This window comes from Oncorhynchus mykiss, chromosome 23, assembly GCF_013265735.2.
Source record: "Oncorhynchus mykiss isolate Arlee chromosome 23, USDA_OmykA_1.1, whole genome shotgun sequence".
Taxonomy (NCBI): Eukaryota; Metazoa; Chordata; class Actinopteri; order Salmoniformes; family Salmonidae; genus Oncorhynchus; species Oncorhynchus mykiss.
This window is the reverse complement of record NC_048587.1, coordinates 41,313,574-41,326,973: the sequence shown is the minus strand read 5'-3', so window position 1 is coordinate 41,326,973 and position 13,400 is coordinate 41,313,574. Positions and strand designations below refer to the sequence as shown.

Here is a 13,400-nt window from a genome sequence, read left to right as displayed (position 1 = left end):
GTGTGTTTGCATGTAAGCCAGTGTCTGAGTTTGTTTGCTAGTATAACTGCAGTTCAACAGTATTGCAGTTGATGTTCCTGTAATTGGAACACGGGCTGTTGAATGGTCAATTAGCCTGTATGTCAGGTGTCATGTCAGCTTGTACAGGTAATATGAATGGGCCCCGGGCTGTGGCTCTAAGTCATCAAATACACACACACACACACACACACACACACACACACATGCTCACACACAGACACACATTGTCCCCTCTCCATTGTTGAACACAGAAACAGCTCCCTCTGGCTCTGCTCCATAAGCCTCTCGCCCGCCCCACACATTAATTACACCCTCGTTAATCGCCATGGCGATACACACACACACACAAACATGGCCCATCCCTCTCCATTCATTCACAATAATTGCTGCACTGGCATTTTTTTTCTCCCTCTCTCTCATAAATGTATTTGCAGTATTGTAGCACTACGCTGATTGTTGTGTTAGAGGGTTTATTAATGGAAGAAAATTACACCTTATTCAGTCAATGACTGTTATTTTGTGTACATCCCTATTGGCACACAATTCCGTATGTAGTGCACTACTTTTGACCAGGGTCCTATTGGTCCTGGTCAGCAGTAGTGCACCGCATTATATAGGGAACAAGGTGCCATTTGGCACGCAACCTCTGTGTATTATCAGTAACAGCGTGTCTTCTTCCTGTCTTCTTCACAGGGAGGTTATGCAGCATACAGATACGCCCAGCCAGCAGCCACAGCTGCAACCGCATACAGCGACAGGTAACACACACACACTGCCCCACTAACCTCAAACTTCCAGCCACTTACCCTCCAGAGGGCCAAGCCTCCGGTCTCAGTCTACCCAGGCACGGAGCTCTACTCCCTGGGTTGTGGGCCGTGGTGGGGTAGGTGTTGTTAGTGATTCACCCGGACCCTTGTGTTGTTAGATTCAGCCACTGACCCTCCAGGGCGATCCAGCCGCCAGTCTCAGTCAACCCAGTCTCGGAGCTCTCCTCCATGGGTTGGGAGGGTTGTGTGAGGGCGTTGGGAGAACTAGTCTAGGGGAGATTGAGCGTGTCAGGCCTGATAAAGGACGGTGGCATCGGGAGCCTGTAGGCCACAGATAATGTTAGATTTATCAGACAACGCAGGGGAATTATGAACAGAGGAGCAGAGCAGGTGAAGGGCTGGCTGTATCTCTCTCTCTGCTAGAGTTATTTCATTCTCTCCTTCTAATCGCCCTCTCTTTTTTCTCTCTTGCTCTGTCAATCATTTATTTCTCTATTTTTCTCCCTCTGACTGATCTCTTTTTTGCTGCCTGTATGTTTTTCTGTGTCATCTTCTCATCTCTCTTTCTGTTCTCTCTCTTCTTATTTTCTTTCTCTTCTTTTTTAAGCTCTTGTGATTTAAAGTGAGTCAGTCAGTTCACTGAGGGGTGGAGTGTTATTTATTGTTGGCTAAGAGGGCTTAGAGGCAGTGGATCAGTGTGGAACTGAGAGAATTGTTGCCTCTGCTTCCCCAGGGAGCTCTTTCACACAAACACATAGCCATGTCCTGTCTGCTTAAGTCTCCACAGCCAATCAGCTGCTATGTTCTTGAGTGGTGAATGTCAACAGAAAGGACATGACAGCTGGCATAGTGGTAACATTACCTCTTTACTACGCTCTAAAATGCTGGGTTAAAAACAACCCCATTTGGGTTCTTTAGTAACTCAGCGCTGGGTAAATATTGGTTTATTTTGAACCCACCAGTTGAGTTGCGTGAATAACCCAACAAATTGGGTTGTTGGGAGTACCCAAGCATGGATAGACTTAACCATCAGTTGGGTATTTTTTGCTCTCATGCTGGGTTGAACTCTGGGTATTTTTTAAAAATGTAATCCTTAGCTTATTAGGGGTGTGGCTTTCAACTAGATCTAATTGGCCACCAAGTAAGAGTAAATGTAATTCCTGTTCATTATCTTAAGTTTACATACTGCAAATGTTTCTGTAATATTATAATTTATTACAAATTATAGCACTCTTTATTGCAAATTATAATGAGGTAAACCACCTTATTGTGTCCAAACAATAGGATTTACATAGGTGTTAAGGGAACTCGGGTTCACGAGTGGCACAGCGGTACAGACCCGGGTTCGATCCTGGGCTGTATCACAACCTGCCATGATCAGGAGTCCCTTCAGGCGGCACACAATTGGCCAAGTGTTGTCCAAGTTAGGGGAGGGCTTGGCCGGGGGGGCTTTACAAGTAGGCAGTCACTGTAAATAAGAATTTGTTCTTAACTGACTTGTCTAGTTAAATAAATAAAATACACTTCTGTAAGCCTCATTGAATTTAAAGAAATGTCAATGTTCAACCGTAACATGTGGAAACTATACAACAGAACAGATGACCAAGAATGACATTTACTCTTAACAGGTGGTCAAAAATAATCTGAATGCCACGCCCCTACTAAACTACAACTCCAGTCTTCTGATCTGACCCGCTGGATCATATGTCAATAACCCAGCATCAATAACCCAGCATCAATAAGCATCAATAACCCAGCACCAATAACCCAGCACCAATAACCCAGCATCATTAACCCAGCATCAATAACCCAGCATCAATAACCCAGCATCAATAAGCATCAATAACCCAGCATCAATAACCCAGCACCAATAACCCAGCATCATTAACCCAGCATCAATAACCCAGCATCAATAAGCATCAATAACCCAGCATCAATAACCCAGCACCAATAACCCAGCATCATTAACCCAGCATCAATAACCCAGCATCAATAACCTAGCACCAATAACCCAGCACCAATAACCCAGCATCAATAACCCAGCACCAATAACCAGCACCAATAACCAGCACCAATAACCCAGCATCAATAACCCAGCATCAATAACCCAGCATCAATAACCCAGCACCAATAACCCAGCATCAATAACCCAGCACCAATAACCCAGCATCAGTAACCCAGCATCAATAACCCAGCATCAATAACCCAGCACCAATAACCCAGCATCAATAACCCAGCACCAATAACCCAGCATCAATAACCCAGCATCAATAACCCAGCATCAACAACCCAGCACCAATAACCCAGCACCAATAACCCAGCACCAATAACCCAGCATCAATAACCCTGCATCAATAACCCAGCACCAATAACCCAGCACCAATAACCCTGCACCAATAACCCAGCATCAATAACCCAGCACCAATAACCCAGCACCAATAACCCTGCACCAATAACCCAGCACCAATAACCCTGCACCAATAACCCAGCACCAATAACCCTGCACCAATAACCCAGCTCCAATAACCCAGTAGTTTTTAAAGGAAACAACCCAACTAAGTGACCCAATGCCTCTAACCCAGCAGTTGGGTCAACCAAACAACCAACGTTTTTTTAGTGTAGTAACATGGCGTGGATTCCTTTTCATCTATTTCCACCCCTCCTTCTTCATCCATCCATCTATTCACATCTCTTCCCCTACATATTGACCACCTACCTTTCTTCCTCCCATTCATCTACCTCTCCTTTCTTTCATCTCTTCTCTGCACTTCTTTGCAACTATGTCATGCTCCAACATTTCATTTTCCCACCATGCCATTATTACCTCCCTGCACCTCTGCTCCATCCCTCCTTTCATCCCCCATTTCATCCCTCCTATCTGCCATCCCTCTTTTCTCCTCTTCTCTCTGATAGGCCAACCCCTACAGGGCCTTATCTTTGCCCTCCAGACCTCCACTGGCATCTCTCGTTTTTGGAGGAGAGCAAACAAACAAGGGACTAGAGAGAGGGATGTAGAGGAGAGGAATAAATAAAGTGGTTGACGCGGCCCGGCTTGTCCCGTCTCAGAGAGAGAGAGAGGGATAGAGGGATGAAAGGAGGGAGGGAGGGAGGTAGGGATGGTGGGATTAGTTCCGAGCTAGTGCTGGTGAATAGACAGGGAATAAGCCTTCAGAGACAGGAGCTGAGAACAGGAAAAGGGCAGGGATGACCCTAGACCAGACGGTCTATTTCTCTCTCTTTTTTTCTTTCTAGTCACTCTCTCTTGCTTCCATTTTCTTTCTATCAACCTCACTCTATCTCTTCCTCTCAATTGGACCCTGTATTTGTCTATTTCTCTGCCAATATCCCCCTCTTTCTGCTATCTTTCTGCTTCATATACTCTGTCCTCTAGTCTCGGGTCAAATTTTTCTACATCTATCACCCTTTTTTACTTTTCATCTCCCTCTATCCCTCTTTCTTCCTCATACATAACTCCTTTTCTCTGTCTCCTCCCTCTGTCTATCTAACTGGTTTTACATTCATTACTACCCTCTACCCTCCCTCCCTCCCTCCCTCCCTCCCTCCCTCCCTCCCTCCCTCCCTCCCTCCCTCCCTCCCTCCCTCCCTCCCTCCCTCCCTCCCTCCCTCCCTCCCTCCCTCCACCCATCCCTCCCTCCCTCCCTCTATCCCTCCTCCCATCCCTCCCTCCTCCCATCCCTCCCTTCCTCCCTCTTCTCACCCCTCCCCTTTTCCCTCCACCCATCCTCCCTCCCTCCACCCATCCTTCTATCCCTCCTCCCCTTCCCTCCCTCCTTCCCTCCACCCATCCTTCTATCCCTCCTCCCTCCCTCCCTCCCATCGCTCCCTCCCTCCCTCCCTCCTCCCATCCCTCCCTTCCTCCCTCTTCTCACTCCTCCCTCCCTTCACCCCTCCCTCCCTCCACCCATCCTTCTATCCATCCTCCCCTCCCTCCCTCCCTCCCATCGCTCCCTCCCTCCCTCCTCCCATCCCTCCCTCTTCTCACCCCTCCCTCCCTTCACTCCTCCCGCCACCCCTCCTTCCCTCCACCCATCCTTCTATCCCTCCTCCCCTCCCTCCCTCCACCCATCCCTCCCTCCCTCCCTCCATCAGAAGATAAAACACTCCCTCCTCTTTCTCATAAATTGAAACGGGTAAAACAAATCATTGCAATCACACACTCTCACCTTTACGACGTACATTTATAGCGAGACATCGATTGCATTTCCATCCCATAGGGCTGTCTGTAACGTGACTGAGAGGGGAAATGATTATAGATCTAGTCTCCGGACCCCAGTTAAAATCGACGACCCAGAGCGTTAGTGTCTCATTGTGGACCGGTTTGACACTACTTATCTGTTATCAAAACTCTTAAGGGACGTTATTCAATCAAACCGGAAGTGCAGATGATTCCTATTTGAGGTTAGGTCCGTTAGGAGAAACAATTCCCAATACTGAATTTGAATGAATATCTGATTTTGTCTAACACGATAAAAGTTATGTAATTGATAAAAATGAATCCTGAACACACTTAAGCTAAGACACGTTGTAAGACAAGGGTGTGGTCTCTCTCTCCCCTCTCTCCTCTCTCCCATACAGTTACGGGAGAGTCTATGCAACAGCAGACCCATATCACCACACGATTGGTCCTGCGGCCACGTACAGTGTGGGTACTATGGTGAGTCCTCTGTCCTCTTCTGCTACTTTGACCACTGCTTACTAGAACGTATTCATATTTAATACTAAGGCGTTATCCAGAATGGCACCCTATTCCATATTGGCCCTGATCAAAAGTAGTGCACTCTATAGAGGATAGGGTGCATTTGAGATGCAGACTAGTAGTCCGAGCGCTATAGAAAGTGTTTGGGCTCTTTTAAAGATACATGATATAACTACAATGTATGATAAATGTAATATATTCATTATGTACAGATTCATATAAATGAAAATAGAATGGACACTTGTGAGGAGAATTGAATTGTGATTTTTCAATGTGAGATTTAAAGCTGACTTGTTGCCACTTCAGTAAATGAACCAGACACATTGTTGTCTTATTCTCTAACCCCTTTCAATTTTAATTGGCCTGAATCTTTTTGCTTGAAATTGAAATGAGACCTGTACATCCTCCACTATCAGTGGAGTCTCCCAAATTTCCACAGGAAGAAATAGTCAATTGGTTAATGTTTGTTTTTAGCTAGCTTTTGCAGCTAACATCAAAGATGAAAAAATATCTTGCAGATAAAAAAGAGAGCCCCCCCCCCCCAAAAAAAGAGAAAATAAAATAAAAAGCCATTTGTTTTCGTTCCCGGGTGTGGATAAGGACTTCCTCCAGAGATGAACGACCATTAAGTGCATGCAGTGGCGTGCCATGAGAGATTAAAGGAAGAAAGAAGAAAATATTAAGAGAGAAGAAAAATGACACCCAGTTCCCCTTAGCTCTGTTGGAGAAGCTGATTGGATGAGAGGTCTTGCCTTAGACAGATGTGCAGGGTGTTGTGTGCAGACACGCGCGAGATGCCGGAAAGCGCACCCCCCCCCCCGTTCTTCCCCCTTCTCCCTTACCGAGCGACCCCCCCCCCCCCCCCCCCCCCCTCGTGCAGCTGCTAGCTAAAAGCTTTCATTAATTATTCGACTCATTTTTTTCCTATTCATTTACTTAATTAAAACTGTGGCCTGTATTTTTTTATTCCCTTATTCCCTTTCTTCTCTTTTTTCTCAAAATGTTCCTCCCTTTTTCCGTACGTACACTGCAGATGTTTTACCACCACCACGCCCAAACAAACCAAACTGTTATCCATACACCACTACAGTAAAAACCACAGAATGTTAGGAGAAAGATGGATAGGCTGAATGGGAATAGAAGAGGGTGGGGTACAGTATCAATCTGGGCCAAACACTAAGGCGGAACAACAAGTGACAAGATGGCTAAATGCCATCTTGTAGAATCACTGAACAAGAACAAACATTTACTAAAAGAGAGAGCGAGACTGAGAAGGAGATAAATATTTCATCATATCTAATGATGTTTGATGAGTAGTTCCTGGGTTAAGAGTCTTGTTAATGAGGTCCAGGGAGGTAAGAGCAGAGCTAGCTGCTTTCCTCTGCAGTTGGGCTGGAGAAGATATGAGAGGAGAAGATAGGAGAGGCAGATAATCATCTATGCCACTTTTAATGAGGGGCTCTGGGCAGCGGGACAGATTTAGGCAACCATGTCTGTACTAGGATACTTGTATAACCTGCTTGGGGGCAGAGAGAGGGGTGGCGGCAGAGGAGCGGGAGAGGGGTAGAGGAGGGTAGGCAAGGAGGCAGGGGGGCAGAGAGAGGGGCGGGGACAGAGAGAGGGGCAGGGGCAGAGAGAGGGAGGCAGAGTAAGGGGTGCATGTTGTGTATAAATCGTGATCTGGACATGAAAGAGAATTAGCTACTGTATATCTGATTCAATGACCTATTTAGAATTTGTAGTTTTGATTGAAGTTTCTAGTTTTGATTGAAGAGTCAAACTTTAGAGAATTTAGTCACTGCTTAGTAAGAATCTTACAACCAATCACTTTTCAACTCCTTCCATTCCTTTCTCACAAACATAACGCCACATTCATACGCACGCACACAAACATAACGCCACATTCACACGCACGCACGCACGCACACAAACACATTAACGTCTCCAGTACTCCTCTCAATTTCCACCAACACTCCAACCTTTGCAACAAAATAAAAAAAGTCAAAAGGGAAGAAAGTTTTGAGGGGAAAAAGGAAACAGAAGCCAATATAATATTCTATAAACCAAGCTTCCTATACTGAATACTGATTGGAGCTTTTTTCATCTTTGATGTTGCAGGCTAGCCTATACAGAGGAGGTTGCAGTCGCTTCACTCCCTACTAGAGAGAGAGAGAGGGACAAACGCCTCCCTCCTTCTGCCCCCCAGCAAAACAAACTAACAAACAAACAAAAACAACTATCAAACTAAACTCATACTTCCTGGTGGGAAACAAAAACAACTATCAAACTCAACTCATACTTCCTATTGGAAAACAAAAACAACTATCAAACTCAACTCATACTTCCTATTGGAAAACAAAAACAACTATCAAACTCAACTCATACTTCCTATTGGAAAACAAAAACAACTATCAAACTCAACTCGTACTTCCTATTGGAAAACAAAAACAACTATCAAACTCAACTTGTACTTCCTATTGGAAAACAAAAACAACTATCAAACTCAACTCATACTTCCTATTGGAAAACAAAAACAACTATCAAACTCAACTCATACTTCCTATTGGAAAACAAAAACAACTATCAAACTCAACTCATACTTCCTATTGGAAAACAAAAACTAGAACAAAACACTTCCAGCTCCAAAAACACATGAACCCCTGGTCAAGAATCTCTCAAATTGATGTCTCATTTTAAGACTTTTATTTGACCATATGCATTGTCTTTCATCGCTGTATTGTAAATGATGCTATTTTGAATTTCCTGTATTTCTCTGGGTTGAGATTGATGGTTTATTGAATGTAAGAAAGCACATAGTGAGAGAGAGAGAGAAATTGGAGATGAGGGAATACATGTAGGTCTCTCACTTTTCTCTCTCTTCAATAAATGTTAAAATATTGTCATTAATTGAACACTTTCTCATTGACAATAGTATTTCCTGGTGCGGTTTGCTGTCTCTGTATAATGTGAGTCATACAGAGGGAATTCACCAACAAACAGAAAAATGCTGCCTCTGTATTTTCCTCTCTTTAAGTGTGTGCTCTCAAACTCGGCTCCTGTGGGATGTGTCTGTGATTGCGGGTTTTAATTCCAACCCATTTTCTGTACCCTTATTGTTTCAATTAGTCATTTTCCCAATATACATTAAGCCCGCTAATGGTCAGCAATTCCAGTTTAAGCAACAAATTTCAAACTGCGTTTTATTAAGTAAGTAAATGGTACAGCCGGCCTATTTCATTCCCTTAAGGGTATTGGCTGGACCCAAAGCCTACAGAACAGACCCATAATAACAAGCCTTTAGTTTGTAGACCTGAGACTTCTTAGGCTAATGAGAGAAACAGAAACTCACTCAGCTGGGTGGTTGTCTCTAGCTCAGTTGATAGATTATGGTGCTTGCAACCTCAGGATAGTGGGTTTGATTCCTGTGACCACCCATTTGTAAAGAAATGTATGCACTCATGACTGTAAGTTGCTTTGGATAAAAGCATCTGTTAAATGGCTTGTATTATATATCAAGAGGAGTTTGAGCTGCAACAAAATGGCTGACAGGAAGTAGTATTGTAGAACTCTGCGCAGGAGGAAGTGATGTATGGTAGTGGAGTGGAGGAGAGCCAGAGACAGAAGAGAAAGCACGACACTCGACTTGCTAATTTCTTCTGATAGGGGCAGGGCCACTCTGGCCTACTTATCGCCCCCACCCACGGAGGCGATGCCCCAGAGCGAGACATCACACTGGCAAAAAAATGTTGGTCGAGCGGATCAGACAGGGCAGGTGGGGTGAGTGGGGAGGGGACACTAAGTAGACCAGAGCCAGCTGTACCCGTTCTCGCTTGAGCATGCCAGATATTATGGAGGAAAGCATGCTCACGGGAGAGAGGGGATGCCCACTTAAACAGACAGGAACCTTGACAAAAAAAATTCAATGGTTAACGGCCTGAGTAAACTATCTTATTTAACCACCATCTTTGGGAGAGCTATGGCAGCCATTGCTGTGTGGCCTGGGCAGCAGCAGCATTGTGTCAGAGAGAGAGCATTGATTGTGGCACTGAGCCAGAGGCAGAAAGTATCCCATCTCCACAGAATGGCTTTAAAGGTACAGCACTCTAACTTTGCTTGCACCTTGAGAAAGCTAGGCAAATTGCAACACATTGTTTCCACACACAAACGGAAATTGAGCGTACATTTTTTTGCAACCAGCAATCAGAACGATTTATATATGTTTGACCCTTGCCCCAATCTGCCATTGTTGGTTGTGCTCGAGAAGGAGATGACCACGCCTCTGAGTGACACTGATGGAAGAGAGGGAGGCTTCCCAGCAGAAGCCAGACCGTATTTTGTTGTCAAATAGAAAGGCTGCATTTTCAATGCAATTTGTATACACCAAAAATATTTTTTTTAGGTGGAAAAAATGTTGTTTTTTCCACTATTACTGCAGATATATTATGGACATTTTCTGAAATTACAATACAGAAATATGACATCATGTTCTGTTAAAGCGGAACACAGCGTTTCTTTTACACAATGACACTTTTGTATGGTTTCCGTTTTCCTCTACCAAATAAGCTACAGTATCTACAAAATAAGCAATAATACATCATGTTGATATTGCTGTGCATTCTTTCATTGGTCAGTTTTTCTTTTCAGAAAGAGTCCTTAAATATCTCAAGTCATTATTTTTCACCATGCCAAAATGAATAATTAACACTATTCAACAAAGAGGATGTTGAAGGGAAATGTTGATGGAAACTTGTGGTGTAATTAAAATGATGGATATATGATTTAAGAGGAGTGAAAGGGCCCTGAACTCTCTTCTTCACACTCATTTGTTTTTTAAAGCCTGCATGCACTCTTTCTAATGTCATTTTTAAATCATCACTGTATGTCTAATATATCACTGTATGTGTTTATTTCATTAAAATAACTCCAAATATATTTTTCATGATTTATTTACCTGATCCTCCTTTTGCTCAGTCTGATCATGTGGGCGTGTTGATACAAATGTAAATATATTGACATTCACAGCCCTGATTGGCGGATAGGATCCTCTAGACTAAAACCTGACCTGAACAGGCTGAAATTCCAGGCATTTATATTTCCAAACAGCTTTTACACCAAAAGGGCATTATTATCATCACAATTTCAGAGTGTGGAGTATAATTGAAATATAAAAACATTTAAAGTGGAAAATCACGTGGTTGACTGCACTGCTGCTTTAATGGATCAAAGTGTCTCTGTTGTTGTTGAGACTACCATGTCTCGTCCCCTGAGATTGGCTAATGTTCTTTACTGGAATAATATCTACACTATAGGCTTGTACGATATGGAAGAGAGAAGAGCACAGGCAGATAGACACACATGCTGTATTGATTAGGCCATTGAGTTGTTACCTTGTATGGTAGCATGCTGTGTTCCAGTCCCAGACACTGTCCCATATAGACAGTCTGATAACCGGAGACATCTGGTGCATCCCAATTGAACTGAGCCTTTTGACCCTATGGGCCCTGTTCAAAAGTATGGCACTAGAAAGGGAATAGGGTGACATTTGGGACACACCCTTTAGGTGCATAGGTGGGAGGGCAGAGAGAGAGGGAGGTAGGTGCTTTTAGATTTGTGACTGACATTAGGAAGGATGTTAGGACTCCCATAGGAGAAGATGTTCAGTCTTACTGAGATAAAGTGGGAGGCGGGAGGGGAGTGTAAGAGACTATCGATTGAGCCCTATCTACCAGCATCAATCTTGGATCTACTGACAGTTAAGGGGGAAAAGGTTTGGGATGGGGAACGATTTGTGATGTTACACCTCACACACCTGACCAAGCTCAGCTCTGTGAGGGTATTGAGTGAAACTTCTCTCGCTTTCTCTCTCTCGCTCGCTCTCTCTTTGTCTCTCTCTCCATATCTCTCTCTCCATATCTCTCTCTCTTTGTCTCTCTCTCCATATCTCTCTCCCTTTGCCTCTCTCTCTTTGTCTCTTTCTCCATATCTCTCTCTCCATATCTCTCTTTGTCTCTCTCTCCATATTTCTCTCTCCATATCTCTCTCTCCATATCTCTCTCTCTTTGTCTCTCTCTCCATATCTCTCTCTCCATATATCTCTCTCTTTGTCTCTCTCCATCTCTCTTTCTTTGTCTCTCTCTCCATATTTCTCTCTCTTTATCTCTCTCTCCATATCTCTCTCTCGCTTTGTCTCTCTCTCCATATCGCTATCTCTCTTTGTCTCTCTCGCCATATCTTTCTCTCTTTGTCTCTCTCTCTCCATGTCTCTCTCTCCATATCTCTCTCTCTCATTGTCTCTCTCTCACTTTGTCTCTCTCTCCATATCTCCCTCTCTCCATGTCTCTCTCTCTCCATATCTCTCTCTCCATATCTCTCTCTCTTTGTCTCTCTCTCCATATCGCTCTCTCCATATCTCTCTCTTTGTCTCTCTCTCCATATCTCTCTCTCTTTGTCCCTCTCTCCATATCTCTCTCTCTTTGTCTCTCTCTCTTTGTCTCTCTCTCCATATCTCTCTCCATATCTCTCTCTCTTTGTCTCTCTCGCCATATCTCTCACTCCATATCTCTCTCTCCATATCTCTCTCCATATCTCTCTCTCTTTGTCTCTCTCTCCATATCTCTCTCTCTTTGTCTCTCTCTCTTTGTCTCTCTCTCCATATCTCTCTTTCCAAATCTCTCTCCATATCTCTCTCCACATATCTCTCTCTCCTTGTCTCTCTCCATATATCTCTCTCTCTTTCTCTCTCTCTCCATATCTCTATCTCTTTGTCTCTCTCTCCATATCTCTCTCTCCATATCTCTCTCTCCATATTTCTCTCTCTCCATATATCTCTCTCTGCATATCTCTCTCTTTGTCTCTCTCCATATCTCTCTCTTTGTCTCTCTCTCCATATCTCTCTCTTTGTCTCTCTCTCCATATCTCTCTCTCTTGGTCTCTCTCTCCATATCGCTCTCTCCAAATCTCTCCTCATATCTCTCTCTCCATATCTCTCTCTCTCTCTCTCTCCATATCTCTCTCTTTGTCTCTCTCCATATCTCTCTCTCCTTCTCTCTCTCTCCATATCTCTCTCTCTTTGTCTCTCTCTCCATATCTCTCTCTCCATATCTGTCTCTCTCCATATCTCTCTCTCTCCATATCTCTATCTCTATTTAAGACTGTGTTCTTCTCTTTAATTTCTTTGAGATTGAGAGAGAGAGAGTGGGGGGTAGAGAGAGAGGGGGTGAGAGAAAGAGAGAGAGAGAGAGTGGGGGGTAGAGAAAGAGGGGGTGAGAGAGAGAGGGAGAGAGAGAGGGGGAGAGAGCGAGGGGGGAGAGAGCGAGAGAGAGCGAGAGAGAGAGAGGGGGGGGCAAGAGAGAGGGGGAAGAGAGAAAGAGAGAGAGGGAGGCAAGAGAGAGGGGGGAGAGAGAGAGAGGGGGGGTGAGAGAGAGAGAGAGAGAGAGAGGGGGGAGAGAGTGAGAAAGAGAGAGAGGGGGGCAAGAGAGAGGGGGGAGAGAGAGACTGGGAGGAGATGGGGAGAGAGGGGGAGGGAGAGAGAGAGAGGGGGGAGAGAGGGGGAGAGAGAGGGGGGGAGAGAGGAGGGGGAGAGGGGGGAGAGAGAGAGAGAGAGAGAGAGGGGGGAGGGAGAGAGAGAGAGAGAGGGGGGAGAGAGAGGGGGGGGGGGAGAGAGAGAGAGAGAGAGGGGAGAGGGAGAGGGGGGGAGAGAGAGAGGGGGGAGAGAGAAGGGGGAGAGAGAGAGAGAGAGAGGGAGAGAGAGAGAAAGAAAGAGAGCAGGTCTTTGTGAGAATTAAATAGCGTCTCCTCGTCCCACAACCTCTTACAACACTGATCATGTTCCCCTCACACACACACACCTGCACACTTATACAGACAAACAGGTACATTCTCATCTACACACAGAC

The 13,400-nt window shown here is 44.7% G+C and overlaps 1 protein-coding gene across 7 annotated transcripts in view; it reads left to right on the top strand.

Annotated features, from left to right (window-relative positions):
- LOC110502777 (RNA binding protein fox-1 homolog 3) overlaps nt 1-13,400 on the top strand; it is a 739,581-nt gene that overhangs the window by 718,470 nt on the left and 7,711 nt on the right. For 4 of the 7 annotated variants that reach the window (XM_036960465.1, XM_036960464.1, XM_036960466.1 and 1 more), the window contains 3 exons: nt 715-779; nt 5,385-5,463; nt 7,624-11,172. In XM_036960465.1, coding sequence (XP_036816360.1) covers nt 715-779; nt 5,385-5,463; nt 7,624-7,668 — 189 coding nt within the window. In that variant the 3' untranslated portion in view covers nt 7,669-11,172. Of the gene's footprint in view, nt 1-714; nt 780-5,384; nt 5,464-7,623; nt 11,174-13,400 lie in introns of those variants that run through there. The other 3 variants (XM_036960467.1, XM_036960470.1, XM_036960469.1) reach the window with 2 other exon arrangements.